Here is a 27,765-nt window from a genome sequence, read left to right on the forward strand (position 1 = left end):
TGTGCTCTTTGAAAATAAGTTTTTTATCGTAAATTAGTCCCAGTACTTAACCTTGTCAGACCAACTTAAAATAACCCCATTCATCTTGACAACGTGATTATTGTTTGGCTTGAGGAAAGAAGCCCTAGGCTTATGCGGAAAAATTATCATTTGAGTTTTAGAAGCATTGGGAGAGATTTTCCACTTTTGCAAGTTGGAAGAAAAAATATCTAAACTTTTCTGCAATCGACTGCATATGACACGAAGACTTTTTCCTTTTACGGAAATGCTTGTGTCATCGCAGAACAATGACTTTGTGCATCCTGGAGGCAAATCAGGAAGATCTGAAGTGAATATGTTGTACAGGACTGGACCCAAGACTGAACCTTGAGGTACACCTGCTCTGACAGGAAATCTATCAGATTTTGAATTCTGATAGACAACCTGCAGAGTTCGATCAGTAAGATAATTTTTTAAAATTTTGATTAGGAAAATTGGAAAATGAAAAGTTTGCAATTTCGCAATCAAACCTTTATGCCAAACATTGTCGAATGCTTTTTCTATGTCTAAAAGAGCAGCTCCAGTGGAATAACCTTCAGATTTGTTAGCTCGTATCATATTAGTAACTCTGAGCAATTGATGAGTTGTGGAATGCCCATGGCGAAATCCAAACTGTTCATTTGCAAAAATTGAATTTTCGTTGATGTGTGACATTATTCTGTTAAGAATAATTCTCTCAAACAGTTTACTTATTGAAGAAAGCAAAGTGATTGGTTGATAACTTGAAACTTCAGCTGGGTTCTTATCCGGTTTTAAAATTGGAGTAATTTTTGCATTTTTCCTTAATTTGGGAAAATATGCAATTTTGAAGCAGCAATTGAAAATTTTCACTAAAAATTCCATTGCGCTCTCAGGGAGATGTTTGATTAGTATATTAAAGATTCCATCGTCACCAGGTGCTTTCATATTTTTGAAATTTTTAATAATTGATTTAATCTCATTCAAGTTAGTTTAAATTACTTCTGCAGGTCAAAAATTCTGGGAAGAAATTAAATCAAATTGACGTGTGACTTCATTTTCAATTGGATTCACAAAATTCAAATTTGAGTTATGAACACTCTCAAACTGCTGAGCAAGTCTTTGAGCCTTTTGTTCATTGGATACAAGAAAACGTTCACCATCTTTTAAAACTGGAATAGGCTTTGAAGGTTTCTTAAGAATCTTCGACAGATTCCAAAAAGGTTTTGAATATGGTTTCAATTTTTCAACTTTAGTCTCAAAATTTTGATTTTTCAGAAGAGTAAATCGATGTTTAATCTCTTTCTGTAAATCTTTATGAATAGTTTTAAAAACAGGGTCACGAGAACGTTGATATTGACGTCTGCGGACATTTTTCAAACGAATTAGAATTTGAAGATTTTCGTCAATTATTGGTGAATCAAAAATTCACTTGAGCCTTTGGAACAAAATAATTCCTGGCATCTACAATTGCACATTTTAATGCTTCCAAAGCGGAATCAATATTACTTCGTTTTGCAAATCAAGCTCATTATTGAAATTTCTCTCAATATGAGTTTTGTATCTTTCCCAATTCGCCTTGTTATAATTAAAAACAGAGCTCATAGGGTTTAAAACTGATTCATATGATAAAGAAAAAGTTATTGGAAGATGGTCAGAATCAAAGTCAGCATGTGTGATCAAATCACTACATACATGACTTTGATCTGTAAGCACCAAATCAATTGTTGAAGGGTTTCTTACAGAAGAAAAGCATGTAGGACTATTCGGAGACAAAATAGAGTAGTATCCTGAAGAACAATCATTGAATAAAATTTTGCCATTGGAATTACTTTGAGAATTATTCCATGAACGATGTTTAGCGTTAAAATCGCCGATTATAAAAAAATTTCGAACGATTTCTGGTGAGTTTTTGTAAATCACCTTTAAAATAATTTTTGTGCTCGCGTGTGCAATGAAATGGTAAATATGCTGCGGCAATAAATAAAATCCCAAGTTCAGTATGAACTTCAATTCCCAAAGTTTCAATAACTTTCGTCTCAAGATGGGGATGTTTGATTCGGCGATGAATAACAATTGCAACTCCACTGCCGGAACCCTGAATCCTATCATATCTATGAACCACGTAATTGGGATCATATTTTAATTTTATGTTAGATTTCAAAAATGTTTCAGTAATAATTGCAATATGCACATTATTTACTGTTAAAAAATTAAAAAGCTCATTCTCATTGGCCTTCAATGAGGGAGCATTCCAATTTAATATTTTAATTGTTTTATTTAAAATCATTGCTAAATTTTAAATTAGAAACAATTTTAATAGTAAAATTTGTGCCTATTTGAATGGCTTCAAACATTGATTTTGCCTGCAACATGGCGTTCATAAGATCGTACATTGCCTGTTGCAAAAAAGAAAGTTTACCTGCCGTAATAGGCCCCAGGCAGTTGACATTAGAAAAAATATTTTCGGCAGCAATATTAGCTGGAGTAATAGGTATACAATTATTTTCTAGCGTGTTTTGCTTACCCATATTAACGGTCATTTTCGAACTACCAACTTTAGGCGGTATAATGTTCGAACTACCTGTAACCTGTGCATAAGTTAAACGGGTATGCAAAGGAGTAGGTAAACTATGCGTCACTGGTACGCTTGGAGAATTTTGTTTTGAAGTTGGTTTTAATTGAGAAATTGAATTTTGTTTACCTTGCCTTGCCTTAACAATTGCTAAACGGACTGGGCATTGATAAAAATTTGACATATGGTTGCCGTTACAATTCGCACAGCGAAAATTTTTACTCTCTTTCACAGGACATGTGTCCTTTTTGTGAGAAGAGTCTCCACAATTAAGACATTTTTGGTCCATGTTACAGAATTTGGAACCATGGCCATAACGTTGGCAAGTACATGGTGGCATTTGGGTGATATGCTTTTCACCTCCGCCATACTAACTATAAATTTCCCACTTTACACGCACGTTATACAAAGCATGCGCTTTTCCAAAAAATTTTAAGTTGTTAACCTCATTGCGGTTAAAATGAATTAAATAATTAACAAGGGAAATTCCAGTTCTCTGACTGTTATCGCCTCGTGATTTTTGTTTCATTAGAATTACTTGGGTAGGGGCTATGCCAAGTAATTCTGTTAAAGTAAGTTTGATCTCATCAACGGTTTGATCGTTGGTGAGACCTTTCAATACGACCTTGAACGGCTTGGCGCTCTTCGTGTCATATGTAAAAAAATTATCCTTTTTTTCAGTTAAATACTGAATAAGACGAATACGACCCTTTATAGAGTCGGCTAATAAGCGGCATTCGCCTCTACGGCCAATTTGATAGGTAACTTTAACGTCAGAAACAAACGTTGAAAGTTCCTTTTTGAAAATATTGAATTCAGAAGAAATAGTTACCACAATAGGTGGAACTTTTTCCTTTTTTAAAGAATTGACATTTTGTATAGTTTCATTACTCATAACTTCCATTTCACCAGCTTCTTGCTCAGGCAAAATATCAAAAGGATTGTCACTACAGACACTCGAAGTGTCAGAAAGAGATGCCTCTCTTATCCTCCCCGCAGCGATGCGAGGTTTCTTTTTCCGTCCAGCCATTTCAGATGATACGAAAAAAGTTAAAACAAATGTAAAATTCAAAAGTAGGTAGTCTTAAAAAAGACTGATGGGAAATAACTTTCAGGTAGTCTTTAAAAGACACACTGACAAAACACAAACTTTGAAGCTATAGGCAGTCAAAGACCAGTCCACAAGCAACCGAAAAAACGTCTGATCTTAGGACAGTTCAAGACGCACTGACTTACTTTATTTTACTTTTATGGCTAACGGACCGTTCACCGGTCTAGGGCCGAACGAATTAGAGATGTCTAGCTTCTTCTGTCTTGGGCAGCCGTTCTCCAGTCTCCCCGTACACCAGCAGATCGTGCATCTTCTTCCACCGCGCACATCCACCGCGTGCGAGGCCTACCACGGAGTCGACGGCCTCTTCCTGGTTCTCTACTGAAGATAGTTTTGGCGGCTCTCTCGTCAGGCATCCTGGCTACATGTCCAGCCCACTGAAGCCTGCCCCGCTGTATTACCTTCACTATATCAGCATGTTTGTATACCTGGTACAACTCGTGATTCATGCGTCTGCGCCACACTCCATCTTCCAGTTTACCGCCAAGTATCGATCGCAGAACTTTACGCTCAAAAGCTCCGAGCACTCGTCGATCAGCTTCCTACAGCGTCCATGCTTCATGTCCGTAAAGGGCCACCGGGAGTATCAGCGTCCTATACAGCGCTAGTTTTGTGCGAGTTTGCAAACTATGGGACCTTAGCTGGTTACGCAGACCGTAGAAAGCCCTGTTCGCAGCTGCAACTCGTCGTTTCACTTCACGGCTCATATCGTTGTCACATGTCACAAGCGTACTAAGATAAACGAATTCGTCAACCACTTCAAATCGTTCCCCATCTATCTCCACCTCAGCACCAACACCACGGGGACTCCCACGCTCTCTGCCAGCTACCATGTACTTCGTTTTGGCAGAGTTAATGACAAGTCCCAATCTCGCTGCTTCTCTCTTAAAAGGTACGAAGGCCTCCTCCACGGCCTTACGGTTGATACCGATGATATCGATGTCGTCCGCAAAGCCAAGAAGCATGTGAGATTTCGTGATGATCGTACCGTTTCTTTCGACGTTTGCTCTTCGTACTGCACCCTCAAGAGCGATGTTAAACAGTAGGTTGGAGAGCGCATCCCCCTGCTTCAGTCCATCCAACGTACGAACGCGGCTGATGTCTCGCCAGCTATCCGCACGCAAGATTTTGATCCCTCCAGTGTCATACGACTCAGCTTTATTAGTTTCGTAGGGAAACCTTGTTCCAGCATGATCTGCCACAGCTCGTTTCTTTTCACTGAGTCGTATACCGCCCTGGAGTCCACAAACAGATGGTGAGTCGGTAAGTTGTACTCCCGGAACTTATCGAGGATCTGTCACAGGGTGAAGATTTGATCCGTCGTGGAACGCCCTTGTCGAAAACCAGCCTGGTATTCGCCAACAAAGGATTCCGTTAACGGTCTCAATCTGAAGAACAGGATACGGGAGGGCACTTTATATGCAGAGTTGAGCAACGTTATCCCTCGATAGTTGCCACAATCCAATCGATGGCCCTTCTTATAGATAGGGCATATGAGGCCTTCCAACCAGTCGTTCGGCATTTGTTCATCCACCCAGATCCTTAGTATTATCTGGTGGAGAGCTCTTTCGTCAGGCATCCTGGCTACATGTAGCCAGGATGCCTGACGAGAGAGCCGCCAAAACTATCTTCAGTAGAGAACCAGGAAGAGGCCGTCGACTCCGTGGTAGGCCTCGCACGCGGTGGATGTGCGCGGTGGAAGAAGATGCACGATCTGCTGGTGTACGGGGAGACTGGAGAACGGCTGCCCAAGACAGAAGAAGCTAGACATCTCTAATTCGTTCGGCCCTAGACCGGTGAACGGTCCGTTAGCCATAAAAGTAAAATAAAGTAAGTCAGTGCGTCTTGAACTGTCCTAAGATCAGACGTTTTTTCGGTTGCTTGTGGACTGGTCTTTGACTGCCTATAGCTTCAAAGTTTGTGTTTTGTCAGTGTGTCTTTTAAAGACTACCTGAAAGTTATTTCCCATCAGTCTTTTTTAAGACTACCTACTTTTGAATTTTACATTTGTTTTAACTTTTTTCGTATCATCTGAAATGGCTAGACGGAAAAAGAAACCTCGCATCGCTGCGGGGAGGAAAAGAGAGGCATCTCTTTCTGACACTTCGAGTGTCTGTAGTGACAATCCTTTTGATATTTTGCCTGAGCAAGAAGCTGGTGAAATGGAAGTTATGAGTAATGAAACTATACAAAATGTCAATTCTTTAAAAAAGGAAAAAGTTCCACCTATTGTGGTAACTATTTCTTCTGAATTCAATATTTTCAAAAAGGAACTTTCAACGTTGGTTTCTGACGTTAAAGTTACCTATCAAATTGGCCGTAGAGGCGAATGCCGCTTATTAGCCGACTCTATAAAGGGTCGTATTCGTCTTATTCAGTATTTAACTGAAAAAAAGGATAATTTTTTTACATATGACACGAAGAGCGCCAAGCCGTTCAAGGTCGTATTGAAAGGTCTCACCAACGATCAAACCGTTGATGAGATCAAACTTACTTTAACAGAATTACTTGGCATAGCCCCTACCCAAGTAATTCTAATGAAACAAAAATCACGAGGCGATAACAGTCAGAGAACTGGAATTTCCCTTGTTAATTATTTAATTCATTTTAACCGCAATGAGGTTAACAACTTAAAATTTTTTGGAAAAGCACATGCTTTGTATAACGTGCGTGTAAAGTGGGAAATTTATAGTTAGTATGGCGGAGGTGAAAAGCATATCACCCAAATGCCGTACTTGCCAACGTTATGGCCATGGTTCCAAATTCTGTAACATGGACCAAAAATGTCTTAATTGTGGAGACTCTTCTCACAAAAGGGACACATGTCCTGTGAAAGAGAGTAAAAATTTTCGCTGTGCGAATTGTAACGGCAACCATATGTCAAATTTTTATCAATGCCCAGTCCGTTTAGCAATTGTTAAGGCAAGGTCAGGTAAACAAAATTCAATTTCTCAATTAAAACCAACTTCAAAACAAAATTCTCCAAGCGTACCAGTGACGCATAGTTTACCTACTCCTTTGCATACCCGTTTAACTTATGCACAGGTTACAGGTAGTTCGAACATTATACCGCCTAGTGTTGGTAGTTCGAAAATGACCGTTAATATGGGTAAGCAAAACACGCTAGAAAATAATTGTATACCTATTACTCCAGCTAATATTGCTGCCGAAAATATTTTTTCTAATGTCAACTGCCTGGGGCCTATTACGGCAGGTAAACTTTCTTTTTTGCAACAGGCAATGTACGATCTTATGAACGCCATGTTGCAGGCAAAATCAATGTTTGAAGCCATTCAAATAGGCACAAATTTTACTATTAAAATTGTTTCTAATTTAAAATTTAGCAATGATTTTAAATAAAACAATTAAAATATTAAATTGGAATGCTCGCTCATTGAAGGCCAATGAGAATGAGCTTTTTAATTTTTTAACAGTAAATAATGTGCATATTGCAATTATTACTGAAACATTTTTGAAATCTAACATAAAATTAAAATATGATCCCAATTACGTGGTTCATAGAAATGATAGGATTCAGGGCTCCGGCAGTGGAGTTGCAATTGTTATGTGCATCTTCTTCCACCGCGCACATCCACCGCGTGCGAGGTCTACCACGGAGTCGACGGCCTCTTCCTGGTTCTCTACTGAAGATAGTTTTGGCGGCTCTCTCGTCAGGCATCCTGGCTACATGTCCAGCCCACTGAAGCCTGCCCCACTGTATCACCTTCACTATATCAGCATGTTTGTATACCTGGTACAACTCGTGATTCATGCGTCTGCGCCACACTCCATCTTCCAGTTTACCGCCAAGTATCGATCGCAGAACTTTACGCTCAAAAGCTCCGAGCACTCGTCGATCAGCTTCCTACAGCGTCCATGCTTCATGTCCGTAAAGGGCCACCGGGAGTATCAGCGTCCTATACAGCGCTAGTTTTGTGCGAGTTTGCAAACTATGAGACCTTAGCTGGTTACGCAGACCGTAGAAAGCCCTGTTCGCAGCTGCAACTCGTCGTTTCACTTCACGGCTCATATCGTTGTCACATGTCACAAGCGTACTAAGATAAACGAATTCGTCAACCACTTCAAATCGTTCCCCATCTATCTCCACCTCAGCACCAACACCACGGGGACTCCCACGCTCTCTGCCAGCTACCATGTACTTCGTTTTGGCAGAGTTAATGACAAGTCCCAATCTCGCTGCCTTTCTCTTAAAAGGTACGAAGGCCTCCTCCACGGTCTTACGGTTGATACCGATGATATCGATGTCGTCCGCAAAGCCAAGAAGCATGTGAGATTTCGTGATGATCGTACCGTTTCTTTCGACGTTTGCTCTTCGTACTGCACCCTCAAGAGCGATGTTAAACAGTAGGTTGGAGAGCGCATCCCCCTGCTTCAGTCCATCCAACGTACGAACGCGGCTGATGTCTCGCCAGCTATCCGCACGCACGATTTTGATCCCTCCAGTGTCATACGACTCAGCTTTATTAGTTTCGTAGGGAAACCTTGTTCCAGCATGATCTGCCACAGCTCGTTTCTTTTCACTGAGTCGTATACCGCCCTGGAGTCCACAAACAGATGGTGAGTCGGTTAGTTGTACTCCCGGAACTTATCGAGGATCTGTCACAGGGTGAAGATTTAATCCGTCGTGGAACGCCCTTGTCGAAAACCAGTCTGGTATTCGCCAACAAAGGATTCCGTTAACGGTCTCAATCTGGAGAACAGGATACGGGAGGGCACTTTATATGCAGAGTTGAGCAACGTTATCCCTCGATAGTTGCCACAATCCAATCGATGGCCCTTCTTATAGATAGGGCATATGAGGCCTTCCAACCAGTCGTTCGGCATTTGTTCATCCACCCAGATCCTTAGTATTATCTGGTGGATCGCATAGTACAGCCGCTCGCTTCCCGCTTTTAGAAGTTCGGCCGGGATACCGTTCTTCCCAGCGGCCTTACCGTTTTTCAGCTCACTAATCGCCTTTTCCACCTCCTCCTGTGTTGGTGGCTCCACAGCTTGTTCGTCACTCATAATCGTCATCCTGTTCCTGCTCTGCTCATCCGGCTCCTCACCGTTCAATAGCGCCTGAAAATGCTCCTTCCACCTGGCTGCAACCGTCGGTTTATCAGTAAGCAGGTTGCCGTCCTTGTCATTACACATGACCGGCACCGGGAAATTCCTGCTTCTGACTCTGTTGACAGTTCTATAGAATCTCCGCACGTCGTTTTGAGCATAGCTGTCTTCTGCGCTGGCGAGCACCTGCTCCTCGTACTCGCGCTTCTTCCGACGGTGGGTTCTATTTTCAGCAGCTCTTGCCACCCTGTACCTCACTCTGTTCTGACGCGTAGCCGCAGTGAGCATGCGGGTCCTGGCACGGTTCTTCTCATCTGTCGCTCTCTGGCACTCGGCATCGAACTAGCCGTTAGGCTTGTCTACCACCTCTCTCGCAGTCGTTTCGATGGCGCCGTGAATACTGCTCCACAGCCCATTTATGTCTTCCACTCCTTGCTCCTGCTGTTCTGCGATCCGTTGATCCAGCTCTCTGGCGTATTCTGCTGCCACGCCATCAGCTTTCAACCGCTGAATGTTGAACCGCGTCGTCCTCTCTGTGCGAGATTTCAGCACGTTCGACAACCGTGCGCGGATCTTACAAACGACGAGATAATGGTCAGAGTCAATGTTTGGTCCCCGAAAAGACCTAACATCAGTAACATCCGAAAAGTGCCGACCGTCAATCAGTACGTGATCGATCTGGGAGCAGGCTTCTCCATTTGGATGCCTCCAGGTGTGTTTCCGAATATTCAAACGTGAAAAATAGGAGCTACATATGGCCATTTCTCTGGCCGCGGCAAAGTTTATCAGCCTCAGGCCGTTTTCATTGGTTGACGAGTGGAGGCTATGTCTTCCAATGACCGGACGGAAGAATTCCTCCCTCCCAACCTGTGCGTTTGCGTCTCCGATGACGACTTTTACGTCGTGTTTTGGGCACTCGCCATAGATTTGCTCAAGCTTGTCATAGAACTCATCTTTGACTTCATCGGATTTGTCGTTTGTCGGTGCGTAGGTGTTGATTAAACTGTAGTTGAAGAATTTGCCCTTAATCCTCAACACGCATGTACGGTCATCTACGGGCCTCCACCGGATGACTCTTGTTTTCTGATTTCCCAGCACTACGAAACCGACGCCCCGTTCCGCTGCTTTGCCGCCACTGTAGTAGATGTGGTACTTGAAAGAAGTGCGTGCAATAGGGTCTACTGCACGGAATTCCCTTTCTCCGGAATTTGGCCACCGAACCTCCTGAATCGCTGCGATTTCGACTCCCTGCCGCTGTAGTTCTCGAGCAAGCAAGCCAGCCCGCGCCGGTTAATTGAGAGATCGGACGTTCCAAGTACCCAATTTCCAATCGTTTACCTTAATCTTTTTCCGTGTTCGTAGCCTAGGTCTTTGCCGATTGATCCGTTCCGTATTTCTAAATTCGTTGTTCGTGGTTGATGAAAGGTTTCGGTATGCTACCTTACCAGGGTCGCGATACCTACATCCTGCTGATGGGGCTGCCATCTTAGGTGTAGCTGGCGGGATACAGCATTCCATAATTCAGCCGCCCGCTTCGGGTCAGACGCTGTTGTACGCCGTCCCTATGGGGATACAGCCGCGTACGACCCCCTTCCCAGTCAGCATACGACCATAGTTTCCACCGGGGTTGTTTACCCGATCTCCGCTAAGGTTACTCGTATTCCGGTCGGCACCACGTGGAGGTTGGGATAGGAGTTGCTGGACAGAGGTGAATGGCCACATTAGGGTCTCAAGTTACACGTGTCCAGCCATTTGCCATTTGGTGGAGTACAATACTTGTCCATATACTTTGCACTATGTTTGCCCCAGTGACACTTCGCCCTTGGGAAACACATCACAACTCTAAAGAGGTTCCAGTCTTTGCTGAGCTGCTAGCTTTCTTGAGAAACCACTGCGCGGTACTACAGTCGGTCAGCCATCCCGAATTCGTTACTTGCACGAATTCCGATAAACTGAATTCCGAAAGCTAAGATTCGGAGTTAGTGGAGAGATGCAGGTTTTGTTCTGAGGAATTCTATTCTGCTTTCTTATGCAAGCGGGGACAAAGACTCAATGTTTCAGAACGCTATGATTTGGTTCGCAAGCAAGGTTTATGCGTGAACTGTCTGTCAGCTGGTCATCTAGCACGAAGCTGTACGAAGGGAGTGTGCCGAAATTGTGGTAGAAGACATCATACCTTATTGCATGCGTCGAACGTGTCGACGAACAGTGCTGCACCAAAACATTCCACAACGCAGATAGCTAAACGACCCCCAAAAGATAACGTCCAGCAAACACAGCAAGTGCAGAAACCACAAAACCCAGAACACCGATTCCGAATGAAACATCCACTTCCACCACATGAACCGTCACGAATGAACTTTCGCATAGCATACAGTTAACAAATAGTCAAACCAATCCCACTAAGCATGCAACCACACTCCACACATCTGCACGATCAAACACTTCCCAAGTTCTATTATCAACTGCAGTAGTACGCATTAGCGACTTTGCAGGAAATACTGTTCGCCAGAGCATTACTAGACTCATGCTCTCAATATAGCTTCGTAACTGCTAGATTCGTCGACAACTTATTCTGAAATAATTTTCAGACTATTTATCAATCCAAGGAATTGGCGGATAGGGTGGAATATCGAAACGAGATGTTCAAGCAACGGCTAATCTAAGGCTAAATCGAATCCCAGATTTCCAAGAAGAAATATGTTTCAATGTGTTATCAAACCTCACTGTTCCGCCGCCATGTGAAAACATCGCAGCAAGCAATTGGAAAGTTCCTGAAGATATAATCCTGGCAGATCCTGATTTTGACAATCGAGCTGAGATTGACATGATTATTGGAGCTGAACACTACCTCGATCTGCTGCTTGATAAAAGAATAAAACTTTGTGACAGCGGACCAACACTTCAAAACACCGTTTTCGGTTGGATTGTGTCTGGTCGCATTACGGACCCAATGTCCGCACGAACTACAACAGTGCCTTTGTGCTCGACTGTGGTGCTTCAGGATCAATTAACTCGATTTTGAGAGTTGGAAGCGTGCCATACAAAGAGTACATGGTCTGTCGGAGAAAGTATGTCCGAAGAATTTTTCCAGCAAACTACAACACGCGATGAAACTGGTCGATTTTGTGTAACATTGTCTAAGAAGGAGCACGTCATCCAGAAACTAGAACTCCAAGTCAACAGCGATGAACCGACTTCTCAGTCTCGGTGATTTTCAACTAATCCTGAACTTCGGCGATTTTCAACTAATCCTGAATTAATTGCCCTGTATTGCAGTTTCGTTAAGGAATACCAATATATGGGACATATGCGAGCAGACTTACTACAGCACAACAACGAATTCACGGGTTGTGTTTGACGCATCGTGCAGGTCATCATCAGGAGTTTCCCTAAACGATGGTCTTCTTGTCGGGCCTGTAGTACAAGATGATCATGGCAGTACTAACACGCTTCCGAATGCATCGATTGGCTTTAGTAGCGGATATAGCCAAAATGTACCGCATGATTAATGTTGTACAAGACGATCAGAAGCTACAGCGCATCCTGTGGAGAGAGTCGGAACAAGACCCCATTAAAACGTTTGAGTTAACGACGGTTACGTACGGCACATCAGCTGCTCCTTGGCCACAAGGTGTCTACAACTGGCAGGAGATGGCAGGAAAACCCATCCCAGTGCTGCGAGAATCCTGAGGAAAAATTTTTACGTGGATGACCTAATAACTGGTGTAGCCAGTGTACAAGGAAAACGACTTGTGAAAGAGATGAACAGCGCAGGTTTCACTCTTCGAAAATGGAATTCGAATTTCCATGCTGACCATCATTCCTAAACATTTGCGAGATGATAGAGACGTATTTGAGCTCGATTCGTCCACTTGCACGGTCAAAACATTAGGGCTCGTTTGGAAACCACGAATAGACTGTTTCCGCTTCGGGACTCCGAAATGGAACACAGTAGACCCTATTGCCAAACGAGTAATATTGTCCGATGCATCAAAGCTATTTGATCCACTTGGACTAGTAGGACCTTTAATAGTACAAGCCAAGGTTTTCATACAAACACTGTGGAAATTGAAGTGCCAATGGGACGAACCACTCCCCGAGGAGTTACAACTCTTCTGGCACGAATATCGTCATAATTTGATTGCTTTGAACTCGTTAAGTGTACCACGCTGGGTTGGTCCGTCCAGTGACTGCATCTCCGTTCAACTGCGATGCATCTGAGAGAGCGTATGGAGCTTGTCTCTATATTCGTTGCACATTTTCCGATGGTTCGGATACGGTACGTTTGCTGATGTCTAAGTCAAGAATCGCTCCGATAGATAACCCGAAAAAAAAAGACACGGAAACAATTGATTCCTCGCCGCGAAATATCATCAGCTCTCGTGCTCAGTCATATGTTCGAGAAGGTTAGAAGCAATCTACCGACGACGGAAAAAACCATTCTTCTGGACGGATTCCAAAATAGTCCAGTGTTGGTTAGCATCCTCGCTCTCACGTTGGCAGGTTTTTGTTGGGAACCGAGTTTCAGAAATCCAGCATATTACCAAGGATGGTTGATGGAATCACGTACCCGGAACTGAGAACCCGGCAGACATTATATCTCGTGGTATGACGCCGGCTCAACTGCAATACTAGTTGATTTGGTTCGACGCCCCGTTCTGGTTGCGTCAAAATGCATCGACTTGGCCAAATGATCGGAACGATAACAGTGAACAGATTGACTCAGTAGCACTGGAAGAACGAAGCATCATTTCTCTGCCTGCTGCAGTACTATCACCAAGTGAAATGTTCTCGTTATACTCGTCGTTTCCAAAATTCATTCAAATGGTTGCGCTCATGCGTCTTTTTCGGCACAATGCCCAAGCAATAAATCCAAAATTAAGGGCTTATTACAGAAGCGTTTATAGCAGCGCTAAAACGCTTTGTAGCCCGGCGAGGGCATCCAGCAGTAATAATGTGCGATAAAGCGAAAAACTTCGTCGGAGCTAAACGCGAGATCGATCAGCTACATGCATGATGATGATGGTGAGATGGAGCATGCGCATGGTACTCTGTTACGTCATTGTTGTTGGTCCAGTTACCAAGTGTCTCCAGAGGCACGTCTCCGTCGTCAATATTTTCCCGTATGAATGAGCTAATTCATTTTTCGTCACGAGTTTGCAATCGCTTCCTGTCAGCCACACAGCCACACCTTGTCAAAGCAGACTGTCATCACATTTCGCATTGCTTGCGAGTTTATACGAAACGAACCAGAAATAGGAATCACTACCCTTTTTAGCACAAGACACGAGCATCACAAGAACAGAATGCAGTTCCAACATGCATCGACCAAGGGCGACGAACCCCGCGAGTGACATCACTACCGGTAATCCAGCAATTATCTTCGCTTGTGTAGAGCGATAATTGATAACCTCATAAGTTCCAAGAAGAACAAAAAACTTCATTTATTGTTATGTGTAACATATTCGTAGCTAGATTATAGATTAGTAGTCAGTAGTTAGTATTTTTTGAAATCTTGTATATTTCAAGGTGGCCGGTATGTTACGGCAGATAAATAATGTAGTTTATTAGAACCACCATACGATCTACAAGATCGCCTTAGAATACCCTACTCATTTCTCATCTGACATCTCTCACACAATAACGCAGTATCACTCTATTTCAGAGTATAGCGAATAAGCAATAGAACAATAGTTTGATCCACTTCCTCTGTGCCCGATAGAATTAAATCAGATCAGTATCAGTTATACATCGAATGCGCACGGTCGCAATAAAGGCTAGCTACATTGTACGAGTAATAAACGCGTTCTTTATTCTACTCGTGTCGCGTGTGAATTATGTGAATTGGAAATATCACCACCGGACACTTAGGTTTTACAATGTGTTGATAAATATGCATTAAACATTCAATTAAACAGGTTTTGGTTCAGAAAAAATACAACCAAACAGGTTTTGATTCCGAAAATAATGTTCATCCAAATTTTATACGAACATTCGAAGGTAAAATGGTGAGAGATATGGTCTTGAACATGAGAGAAAAAAAATCTGGTAAAAACCAGAGAAATGGTGGACTTTTGTCATAAAAAACAACAAATGAAGACCCTGTTAACCATCTTTGTGGTAATTGTGGAAGTAATCATTGACGTGCTTTAGATAAAGTTCTTTACTCAAATGTAATTACGAAAGCCAAAAGCCAAAAAAAAAACAAAACCATACCCATATGTTTATCTGGCATAATCCCACCCCGACAGACGGTATATATATAATTCCAAATACTGTGGTTCTTAAAGTTTAGTCGCCGGCGAGTCAGCGAGAGTTTAGTCTTGAAAAATGCAAGTAAACCATGTAGACTTTGACATACCCATTTCCAAATATTCTGGGAATAATCCACGAGAGCCCCATTCAACTAGTTTCAGATCCTTCACAAATCGTTGTCCTTTGCTCTTTAACGATTGATTACGTTCCTTACCTATACGCACTTTCAGTGAGTTCAGCCTTCTGTAGAAAAGTGGAATTGCCATTTCTAAAACAGTGTTTACAGCTTGTTTGCCAATCATAATGATACCGAGCTGTATGCAAAGCTCCATTAAGCAGCCGCCAAAACCACACTACAAAAAATTACAATAGAAAAATTCTCACATTAAGAAGAAAACTAATTTTCAAAGAGAATGTTTACCTCTTCTTGTCTGAAGTTAAAAAACCGATTGTAGTTTCCTGGATATCCAATGAATTTACCTTTAAAAAACGCTATGTAGAAGATTGAAGCATAGTAATTAACGAACTGTAGAAGGTATATTTTAAGAGTCAAGGAATCATCGAATTCGGTCTGTGTTCTCAATAGTTCTCTCTCGGTTAACCACTCGGCAAGATAAGTATAAATCCAATTAAAAACCACAATAAGACATAAATTTATGGTGGCCGCCGTGGCCGTTGTGAACAAAATTGCAATAGAGGTAGTAACTTCATCACCATATACGCTCAAGGTGGCAAGTATTGACATCCTATAAAGCACCACAGCCAGTACAGCTACAATAGCAAGGCATACCTGAAAAATATGAGTCAGTCGTTTACAATATCAATTATATTAACATCCGTTTTCATATTACCAACAGTAACACGACGGAAAAACTAAGAATTGTAGCGGGGAGTTTCATGCGCCAAAAAGGAACTTGCGGTTCTTCGGTGTTCGTTACAGCATTGATTTTTTTTCTACGAACATGAGATAATCTCGCCAAATACTGAGGACGGGGATGCTCTTCATAAATATCAAATCCGGTCAAATCCCACCGGTGAGTAATTTCAGCGGAGTAGCGTTTCCATAACTCAAGAAATAATGTAGCTAAAAATCGAAATTGAAATTAGAAAATGTAAGAATCTCAAAAACATTAACGTTCTCGTTAGTAAGCTTCCGAATAATATGGTTTATATGAGGATCTTCACTGTATCAAAACGCGTGTGAAAGCCAGAATCAACTAATGAAGGGATTATATATGTTAGAGTGCCAATGTATAGGCAAAACTCGACCTTTGAATTTCGTTTAGCGGTAGGGTTCGAAAGTTTCGTCTTCTCGCAGAATTGATCAGTTTAAATTGTTGTTAAAGCAGTAAACGCTGGTTAGAGAAGATACTAGAAGTCTATCTTTTAAAGTAGGCTAAGATCAACAAATAATAGATGACGTCCGTGATGCTACACACTGGCCTAGAGGCAGTCCCGTCCACAGGTCTCGGAGCTGCAGCGGTTGGATAAGATGGTCAAGTCGATTTTCCCGGCGAATCGCGACGTGGCAGTGGTGATAGACGACGAGACCTATCTCACCCTGGATGGCAACGATTAGCAGGGTACTTCGCATTTTACCTCCCCCACGAAGGAAGTGAGCACCGAGGTGAATCTTATTTCACAGACCAAGTTCCCCAAGAAGGTGCGGCTGTGGCTGACAATCAGCGAGAAAAAGTTGCGTCGTTCATCAAGAAATACCATAAGGGCGAAGAAACGGTGTGCTAGCTAGATTTGGCGTCGGCCCGCTACTCGAAGCGATCGTTGGAGGAGATGGAGCGGCTGAATATCGATGTGGTACCGAAGTCGGCGAATCCGCCCAACGTCTCCCAGCTGCGTCCCATCGAGAATCTCTGGGCAAACTTGAAGCGCAAGATCTATTCCAACAATTTCGTCGCGAAAACGGAGGAGAAATTAATAAAAAAAATGAAGAAAGAGCTTATTCACATGCCTACACGCATGTTTCGTCCTCCAAGGCGAATGTTCCGGTTAACTGCCAGAAGGTCGCTCGCAAGGCTGTAGATTTTTTTTGCAAATAAGATAATAGAATTACCATTAATGCGAACTTTATCCAACTCAATTATCTGTGTTAGTTTTTTTTCATCACCATCTGAAAAAAGTCCATTTGTTTACCGCAAACCAGGAAGTATACTATAATGCCTGCGGGTAATTTCGCGTAGAAATCATCTTAAATAATCATTTTTCGAGAGATTTTCATTTCACTAAAGATCAGGTAGTTTTTGTACTATCCGAGCATGCTATTGAAAAGCTGTAGAACACAAATCACCTATGTTTTAGTGGAGTTTATTGTTGAATAACAGTTTTGCGCGGAAAATTGTGTTGCGCAGAGTACTGAGAGACTTTAGACACTTTCTTGTTCACGAAGCTGGACAAAAAAGGTATGCACACGGTAACTAGAGTGCCCTGTATATGGGATTAGGGTTCTTTAAAAAGAATCGCGTAGTGAGAATCCATCGGATTCTGCAGGATTCCACATTAGAATCTGAAGACTTCTCGTAAGACGATTCTTATTCAAGAATATTGTTCCTCGTATAAATGCACACAAAAAATCAGGTTTCATCGCAGTAGAGTTGTCTACAGTGCTAAACTTAATTGCAGTACAAAATTGTAGGATTTCTAATTTATGTGATCCACGTTGATATTCATATTCCTTGAAAACTTCTATAACCGTTGTAAGAGGATTGCATAATGAATTTTATACAATTTACTTTTTCGTGACAGTTAAAATCGTCTATTATGAAACACAAAATCGTTAAATAGTAAAGAATGATACCATTTTTAAAATGTTTCTTTCAGCAACTCTGGTTTTTAAAATCTAGTTCCTCAAAGATTTAAAGAATTGGGTATAAATCATAAACGCAGTTTTGACTAAAAGAAAAATCACCTAAAAAAATGGCACATACAGTCGGGTTTTACATAAACATGGGCAACGCCTTGAAAGATTTTTAATAATTGCTGATTGCAATTGCTTGAATCGCCTAACAGTTAAAAAGAAGGTCAATGCAGATCGCATGTTATTATTCCTTCGTATATGAGGCAGTATTGAGTTACATATTGATATCAGAGTCTACAAATAGAGTTGGGTCAACATTGAAGACAATAAGTGACATTATATACGATTTACAGGTTCATACGATTTGAGGCGTTCAACAGTACTAGATAAAATTCGTTGACATGCAGCATCGTAAAATGACTCTGAGGATAGGGAATAAGAGCAGTGATCAGAACGTGGGGGGTTCGAGGCTTGAACACAGCCTTGTAAAATATAATAAAGAAAAATGCCGCATCTAACCTCAATAATTAATACATACCAAAGAATGTACTAAATTAATGGTACGCGTACTTCTCATTAAAAAAATATAAATGAAATTGTTGCTATTCAATTTTATGTTTTTTTTTTATTTTTTGGAAAATTTGGGTTGTATATAATGCAAAATTTATTCGCAGTACAGGTTACACACTGCTGCGTTTAAGTTCGTAGAGCATCGTAGTAGAATCATAATACGGGTGAAACGGAATTGTATGTCTGCTTGAATTATGGCAGTAGAAAATTGTACTAAGTAGCAAACAGAGTTGTTCATACCTCAGATTTAATGCAAAAGGTAATTGTTATAGAACTGTAAAAAATGGAATAAAAAGTTGTATATCTTTAACTGCGCGAACCATTTTGGTATTGCCTCCACTTTGGTACTTATAAGCTCATATAAAACGTTATATACAACTTTATCAGATTGTACAAGGGTGCTTATATCTCAACAACAACTGAAATATACGGTCTAAATTGTTGGCTGGGATGGCTACGGATAGCGTAGCAGTTGCAGCGGGTATCAGCATCGATAGCAGCTGATGCAGTGAGGCACTTTAGTGAAATGCAGTCTCTGTGTGATAGCGGGCACTAGTAGATGCATTCAATGAAAAGTTGACTCATTTTGACAACACGTGAGCCGTCTAGTTTTGAGTGTTAAATCAACTTTTCACTGTTTATTTATCACAAGAAATACATTATTCGCACTGTCAGTGATAACGCCAAGATGTTATTGGTATCTTACCCGATATTGAATTGAACAACAAATTGTCCTTTTCAGGACGAAATGAAAACCTGATTGAAGAGTTAATATTTTCTCTTGAGTTAATTCACATTTTTAAATTTGTAAAAGTTATAAATTTTACTTTATCTACGTGTCTCATAACGTACTTTTCCTTCAGTCATGAGCACGACAGTTCGGGATGTGCTTAGACGCGCGTTATTTTTCGTTGTTGATATTATTCTCCACATGGAAAGACGCGCTTTCGTACGATAGCAGCGGTATTAGCGGTAGATGCATTTGCCAACACTTCCTCCAGTAAAGCCGTGTCTAGTTTTTAATGTGAAAACACCATTCTACTGTGTTGGCCGTGCGCCTTAGTCCTCACTGTCAAGGTAGCACAGAGATGTAAGATAAACACTACATCCTAAGATAAATTAAACAATTGTCCTTATAAGGACAACAAATGCATTAATGAAGATTTAATTTTTTCTCGTTTGATGCCTAACTGACTGACACGCAAGCAGCCGGGTTATCTTTCTTGTAAAAGTATTTTACTTCAATCTTGCGGTCGTGGCTTTGCACACAACCCTCCTGTGATTTTTTTTATCTAAATAAACGGCGAAAGGAAAACAAAGCTATAATTCCAATATGTAATATTGGGGTGTTTAAAAGGCTTTCTCTATCTAAACACTTTCTTCTGTTACCTTACAGGAAATCAATTATGAATTCAGATACCCAGGAATGTGCAGATCAACAGAAAAAATAAACCGGATGTAAGCAGAAAATTCTCGTTAGACATTTGTTTGCGCGGGATAACCCTGAGCATTTTGTCCAATTCTTGGATGTTTTTTTACGTTCGGCCGCAGCATGATGTTGCCGGCTCTGGAGAGGTCAGAATCCATTTCTCGGACACCACCGAGAGTTTTCTATGTCACCAACGGCTCGTTTTAACTACGGCAAACAGCATATCTATTGATCGAAAAAGTTTTTATCGATTTTGAACATTTATCATATTTGGTATATACTGCTTACACAACCTTTTTCAATTACATTACCAACAAAGGCAGTAAAATCAAAACAAGCTAGAGAACTGTCAGACTTAAGTTCACATTGCGTTCCGCGTGTACTTTTTTTGAACTTGAAAGTTCCGAAAAAGTTCCGCGTCAGCCCGGTATGTTCCTAGCTAAGAACGTGTAAGTAACGAAGAGAAATCAGCACATCGAGTAAAATCGATGCTGATCTTATATAGCGGGAACGGAGTAGTGGTATGAATCTAGGCTTCAAAGAGGAAGGACTCGAGTTCGAATCTTATGTAGTAAGTTGCAAAAAAAAAAATGAAATTTAATAAATGGAGCCAGGCACTATTCTTTTGATCTAGATTTTTTCAGCAAATGATTATCATGGGATTATACCAATACGAATAATGAGTGGGAGGGAATTGAAAATTGCGAATTGTTTTTTATTTTAAGTCTTTTGAAGTTTTCTTTTCAAGCTTAATAGCGCTCTGTTCAGCGACCTATCCGAAATGTGAACTTTCTAGTTCGGTTTAGAAGCTGCTTTGCATGCTATTCGTAGTTTATTCAACAAATGCGAATTTGGAAGTACGGTTAATTATTTAAAAAATGAGCTGAATAGAATTCTATTCATGATCGTTAGATCAGCTGATTAGTCTATGAATTCTACTTTTATCCGAACTTTTGGTTACTTGGGAAATAACGTCGATTCGTCGCGGGAACATGCAAAATGGTATTTGAAATATTTAAAATTTTACTTTTATGACAAAATGCATTTACAGCTTACGGCTTAATGTACCAATATATTTTCTTTTGATATTTTGAAGGAAAGAAAATAACTTACCCCAGAAAGACATAAATACAGCAAAGAGCACTGTTGTTGGATTGTCGAATAAGTAAGTTACACGAGCATGCAAACAGGTTTCTTTCAGCTGCCAATAATCACACCAGTGGTCACATAGCGGGCACATTTTAATGTCATTGTTCGAAGAACAAATCTCTTCACTGCGTAAAAATTTCATTATTCTGAATTGGAAAGAAGCATAAACTTTTTACCTGGGAATATTGGATTTCAGAGTCTTCCACGAGTAAATGAAACAAATAATTCCCACTATGGAAGCAAGAAGCAGCATATACGTATAATAGCCTAACCAGGCAAAATATAAACCAATTTTTACGCCAAAATAGTCCTTTATGTAATCTAAGGGTTGATATCGATACCACTTCATCACAGCCGCCCACTTGTTATATAAAAGGTGCCTCATACTACCAGGAACATTTGTTTCACCCTATTCACAAAAATAGAAACCTTTGTAACACCAAATGCCCAAAAGATTAAAGATTGATTTTGATATGGGTCACTGTAATACTTACGTCGTGCAACGGGTAACCAGCAATGTAAACTTCATCAGTTATTAAGCGCTCAATGCCGAATGCGTAGTATTTTTTTGAATCATCTGAAAACCGTTTTCGATCCAGAATAAATTGCACTATACGTGAACGAACAGCTGCGGTAAAAAAGCAAGCTTGTTTAAGGTCGAATCTAGATAAATTATAGAATAAGAATACATCATGAAACATACAATAATAATATTATATTACTAAGAGACATACAAGTACTCCTTATCTCTGCTATAGACAGCTGTGAATCGATGGGATCGCGGCGGAAAATATTTTTCTTCGACTAAAATTCGTTGGGCTAATTTTCCAGCAATTCCTTTCAGACGCGTTAGAATGGATTTTGTGCGAGATTTAACACCGGCCATTCCAGGAATCTATCAGTTTAATGAGATAATTTTAATTTAATGCATATTTTGCGGTAACAACCATGCTTCCTTATTAGTTAATAAGCTCAGTTAGTAACAGATTATAAGTGAAGTACTACTTTCAAACCTAAAAATGTCAAGCATACATACACTCAAACCTATCAAGATTCTTGGATTATAGAGTTATAACCATTATCCTTGTTCTGCAAGTAGTCTTTCGATAATCAAGATGGACACAGCGGTGGTAAGCCCGTACAGTTAGTTCGCAATTCAACCAAAAATCAAGTAAGTAACTGAAATGCAGTTCAACAAAAATTCTGTTAATCAAAACCAACGCAAATATAAATGATGGCAAATAAACACATAAAGATAATGTTTATATAAAAACGAAAAATTCTATTATTTTGTAGTGAAATAAGCTTAACAATTAATTATTTAACTGTTTTCATTCATTTTTTTTTTAACAAATGGTGTGTCGACACGTGAAATTATATCTACGTCTACAGTTTATAGAGGAGTAGTCTATGTCTACAGTTTAAGTTTATAGAGGAATCAATTTTGAGCTGCAGAACGTGGCGATTAAAAGAGACGATATTCTAGAAAACGTTCGAATCTCGGATATCGTCCAGTTGATAGGCAAGGGCAAGCTCGAAACCAGCCGACAAAAAAAAAAGAGAGAGAGAGAGATAGTGTAGGTGTTTTTTTACATCAGCTTTTACAGACACAATTGTGCTGGCTTGATCTTACAAAGTTATCAACTAACACATATGAGCCGTTGCGGAACAGAGTGTTCTATGTGCCATCGAGCAAATTTGTCAGGAGAAGCAGTTTTCGAAAAATCTCTGAATAAATTTTTGTTTAACGTATTCTTTCAAACAAAATGTTCTAATATAAAGGTTATGGAGTGGTTTAACATGTGAATACATAAAATTACCATTTTTTTGGCGAAATAAGTGATTTTACCATACCAATGTACATAGACCGCTCTGACTTCATATATATTTCACTGGAATCCTCGTATCGTTTCGGAACAGAGTGGTCTATGTACATAAACATAAATAAAAATGACGTTAACTCGTATAATATGGCTGGTGTCACATGTTATATGATGTACATGGCATGTCACATGTAACATGTGACGCATAACATTACATGTAACAGAACATGGTACATATTACTTGATATTTGACATGTTACATTTTTCGTGTTACATTACGTGTAACATATTACAAACATATTACAGGACAAGTGACAAGTTACATATCGTCGGCCTCGTGCAACACTGGCAGATCTCAAAATTTTGCATTTTTGAGTTTTTAATGGCAAACGATGCCAAATATTCTAAAGTTTAATCACACGAAATCCCATTTCGAAAATCACAAAAATTCCAGAGTTATGAGTAGTGCCTTTGCTGCACAAATCGAATTTTTTTCATAAAATTAGTAACAAGTTACATATCGTCGGCTTCGTGCAACACTGGCAGAACTCAAAATTTTGCATTTTTGGGTTTTTAATGGCAAACGATGCCAAATACTGTAAATTTTCATCACACGAAATCCCATTTCGAAAATCACAAAAATTCCAGAGTTATGAGTAGTGTCTTTGCTGCACAAATCGAAATTTTTCCATAAAGTTAGTGAAAATAAGGTTTTAACTTGGACAACGTGCTTATAATATGTGCATAATAGACCTAAAGGTGTTAAATAAGGATAGGTAATCTTAAACTTCAAAGTTTTCTTGAGAATCGAAAAATAAATTTTCGACGCAAATTTTCAAACGCGTACATGTTACATGATGGTATTACCTCGATTTATGTCCATAGACCACTCTGTTCCGAAACAGAATGGCCATTCTGTTTCGGACGAAATTTCAACATGGTATAAATCAGCTTTAAAGTTCGAATTTTCGAAATTTTTCTAGTCACCTAATTTCAGCTTCTTGAGTAGATGCGGTGTATGTAAAAAACTCATTTTTGAAAAAAAATGGTCTTCAGACCACTCTGTTCCGCAACGGCTCATATGAATAAAGACTCTTATACCACAAGCGTTACCATTCATCGAACTCATTTTGAGGCTTTGAAAATAAACTGAGAGACCTATAATCAAACTAAGACCGATTAAATATAAAGAATTAATACAAAACAACTAACACGCATAGTAAGTCCGTCCCATTTAAATTCCTAACCATTTTGAATTTCTAAGTGGAAAAGTTAACTTATTGTGCATAGTTTTGTTTCAATAGATGAATTTAGCAACTTTGTTCTGGAAAACTTTGGGAAAACAATCTTCTTGTCCCATCTCATGAAAAGCAATGGTATGAAATTATATTGGAAAATATCAGTTGCCTAATTCACGTAATAGACCTGCCATTCGCGGTAGCAATGTATTGTTGAGTAATTACCAAAAAACAGTTAGCAGCAAACTAAAGTTGAAACATAAAATTTGCTAACCTGTTTGAAAAATTGTGCTGCACCTGCCAGTTTACTCAGCTTATCAGAACTCGTAACTATGCATAAAGACTAGGTGCGGATGACGAAATGAAATACAAACAAACCAAATGAAAAATAATCATCTCTATGTTTACTCAAATAACAGTAACTTGAACACACACAAAATGTAAAAAAAAGAAAAGATTACTTACTTCTTTCATCGGCATTCGCAATTTTAATATTTCGCTATATCTTCGCAATACTTCGATCGGTGCATGAATCTGAAAGTAATATATCAACAATGTTATAAGAATGAATATTATCTAAATTTAAATATTTGCATAAATGTTTGATCTGTCTTTACCAGTTTTTTTCTGCCATAATACCAAAAATTATTCAATCTTAAACTATATTTATCTCGTTCACATATGAAACATTAATACCAACAATTATTAGTAAATAAAAGCAAAGCCTTGGTGCTACATTCCGATTCGGAACTTGAGTTTCTGTTTATTATACACATGCCACAGACTTCGCAGCCAATTGTTCAATGTACAGGACAATTACGGGCCTAGCGCTACGATTCTACTGACACTAACAGTCTCTCCCGTGCCGAGACTCGAACCTACGACGACTGTTTTACGGCCAGCGTCGTACCTCGAGTCCAAGTGGAAGGTAATTAGGAAGAAATATTAATTTTAAAAATATTTCCATAGATTACGAGTGTTGAAGAGTGATGGATATGAATATTTTTAAGAAGATTCTTTGGTATTTTTATTCTACTAATATATGTACATTAGGGTGGGACAAAAATAAATGTTAGCTCCCATGCACTTTTCGTGTTTCTTATGGGTCCCATAACAACTGTGTAACTTTTCAGATCGATCGGTGAAACGCCCGATTTGCACCCGATTTTTAAAGTTTACATACGATTTTATATGGGAAAATCCACTTTTTCAATACTTATTCTCTAGAGATGTCCAGTTGACTGTTAAAAATATATCAATACATGATATTTGTAGGAAATTTTTCTGGAAAAAACTCTTCTGAAGACAGTAAGGCGCTACGATGCTTGAAGAAACAGCTATTCACCCCAAACTGATTGAATGTCTGACGGACGGCTCACCATTGAAATTTTCCAGCAACACTGCTACAGCATGCTGCTATTGCAATCTTGCTTAAGTATGAGAAATAATTTCGCGTGGAATTGATTTTCGAAGTGTGATTTTTGCTCATGGTATCTTCGGGGAACCCGCCAAGATAAATTCAAGCGGTATCATTTCTTATCACATGGTTGAATTTGCAACAGCAGCATGCTGCAGCAGTATTGCTAGTAAAATTTAATGGTGAGCCGTTCGTCAGATATTCATTCAGTCTGGGGTGAATATCTTTTTACACAAGCAAAGTAGCGCCTTGCGGTCTTCAGAAGAGTTTTTCCCAGGAAAATTTTCTATAAATATCATGAATTGATATATTTTTAGGAGCCAACTGGACATCTCTATAGAAAAAGTTTAAAAAAAGTGGTTTTCCCTTATGAAATCTTATGGAAGCTTTAAAAATCGGGCGCAAATCGGGCGTTTCACCGATCGATCTGAAAAGTTACACAGTTGTTATAGGACCCATAAGGAACAGGAAAAGTGCATGGGAGCGAAAAAATAACACCATCGCTTTTTTCCCATATAACCGTGTCCCAGTCTAATGTACATGCCATTGCTATGAATAATAAAGATTTCAATGGATTTTTCTTGCATTCGAAAAAAAACAAGTCACAAACACTATTCTTTTTTTAAACTCCCACACAACATATTATTTGGCTCTTTTATCGTCAAGTTTGTCCAATTATCGTCCGGGGGGTTAATAAAATCATAAAGAACTAATCTTTTGCAGGAAAATGCTCTGTGTTATGAAGAACAATCATGCATGAAACTAACGCTCTAGAACATCATTACCCCCCCCCCCCCCCCGACGATAATAGGTAAAACCTGACGAAAATAGAGCCGATACCCTATATTGAATACTGTAGATCTGTGTTATTTCAATTTTATCACGAACAAAATAGATTCACCTTGAATTTGGCGAAATGATAAAAATTGGTGATTTTCGTGAACTGTCTCATGGCAGCTATAAATGTAATATCAATTTCATTTTGTTGTACCCATTCTTTAGCATAGCTAAAAGAATCTTATACTGGTTTATGTGCAACTGTGGAACCGCAACATTTTATTATTTTTAAATCGACGATTTATGAATACCAAACTGTTAAATAATTTTAGCCAGATGCAAAACTGGAAATTATTATTTGAGAAAAAAAAAAGAATTGTCATTGTTAATATACTTAAGTCGCTTTCAACGCGAGGAAAACGTAACACATAAAAAGTAGGTTCGTGTACTAGTACTTAGTAATTCAAAGTAAATTTTCTCTTTTGTAACGTGAGAGATAGCGTTGCCGTCGGTGTACCGCCAAGGTATTTTTTGCACGCCAATAATCATTGTGATTGCTAGTTTTTTCATTCCTGTTTTAGTGAACCACCAGAAGGTTTGTAAAAATTACCGAGTACAAATTCAACCTGTGCAACAATGACATACACAAGAATTCAAACATGGCATAAGGAGACATTTTCAAGTTGGTTTATTTCGAGCATGAACTATTTGTTTTTTTTTCTCTTTCCAAATGCTAATAAGTATATTTGTATGGCAGGTTCTACTAGATATGTATTCGGCCGCTTTTTGATTACAATTCGATTGCTTGAAAAATGCTAATTGCTTTTAGGCTTCAAATGGTGAGTTGACAACCTGGAAGGAGTGTCAAACATAGCTTCGGCCCTCACAAGTTCTCCTCATCTCACACTTCCATGAGTCATCTGATTACACTAGACTGCCGATTAAAAATGGATACAACTGGTTGGTGTTGCCAGGGCAATGTTGTCACCCGACAATAGCTAAGTTCTCGCTCACAGGTGCGACGCGATCACTGGCACGTTAACCATATTCCGACGGTAGAGGAAATGCTTCGCCAACCCGAGCGTCTGTTCACCAATATGGTGCGGCTCAAAACAGCGTCTGATCTCAATGTTAGGATCGGCTGATCAACGTCCTGGTGTTATCGTGGGACTCTTAGTAGAGCTGTCGCGGAACAATCGGCATGGACCTAGGCGACGAAATAAGGACTACGATTGGAAGCTTGGAACATGGAATTGCAAATCGCTCTGCTTTCCAGGATGCGACAGGATAATCTACGACGGGCTACATCCACGCAACTTCGAAGTCGTAGCGATGCAGGAACTTTGTTGGACAGGACAGAAGTTATGGAAAAGCGGGCACCGGGTGGCTACTTTCTACCAGAGTTGTGGCACCACCAGCGAGCTGAGAACCGGCTTCATAGTACTGGGCAAGATGCGCAAACGCGTAATGGGGTGGCAGCCGATCAACACAAGGATGTGCAAGTTAAGGATAACGAGCCGGTTCTTCAACTACAGCATC

At 40.0% G+C, this 27,765-nt stretch overlaps 1 protein-coding gene across 8 annotated transcripts in view; it reads right to left on the minus strand.

Moving 5' to 3' along the window:
• Positions 1–27,765, minus strand: part of LOC129726104 (anoctamin-1) — a 72,692-nt gene that overhangs the window by 3,910 nt on the left and 41,017 nt on the right. For 7 of the 8 annotated variants that reach the window (XM_055682754.1, XM_055682753.1, XM_055682752.1 and 4 more), the window contains 9 exons: positions 24,498–24,566; positions 24,307–24,375; positions 21,706–21,866; positions 21,466–21,634; positions 21,148–21,380; positions 20,936–21,096; positions 15,863–16,095; positions 15,433–15,801; positions 15,118–15,364 (listed from right to left, as the gene is read on the minus strand). In XM_055682754.1, coding sequence (XP_055538729.1) covers positions 15,118–15,364; positions 15,433–15,801; positions 15,863–16,095; positions 20,936–21,096; positions 21,148–21,380; positions 21,466–21,634; positions 21,706–21,866; positions 24,307–24,375; positions 24,498–24,566 — 1,711 coding nt within the window. The remainder of the gene's footprint in view (positions 1–15,117; positions 15,365–15,432; positions 15,802–15,862; positions 16,096–20,935; positions 21,097–21,147; positions 21,381–21,465; positions 21,635–21,705; positions 21,867–24,306; positions 24,376–24,497; positions 24,567–27,765) is intronic. The other variant, XM_055682755.1, reaches the window with a different exon arrangement.

This window comes from Wyeomyia smithii, chromosome 2 (assembly GCF_029784165.1).
Source record: "Wyeomyia smithii strain HCP4-BCI-WySm-NY-G18 chromosome 2, ASM2978416v1, whole genome shotgun sequence".
Classification (NCBI taxonomy): domain Eukaryota; kingdom Metazoa; phylum Arthropoda; class Insecta; order Diptera; family Culicidae; genus Wyeomyia; species Wyeomyia smithii.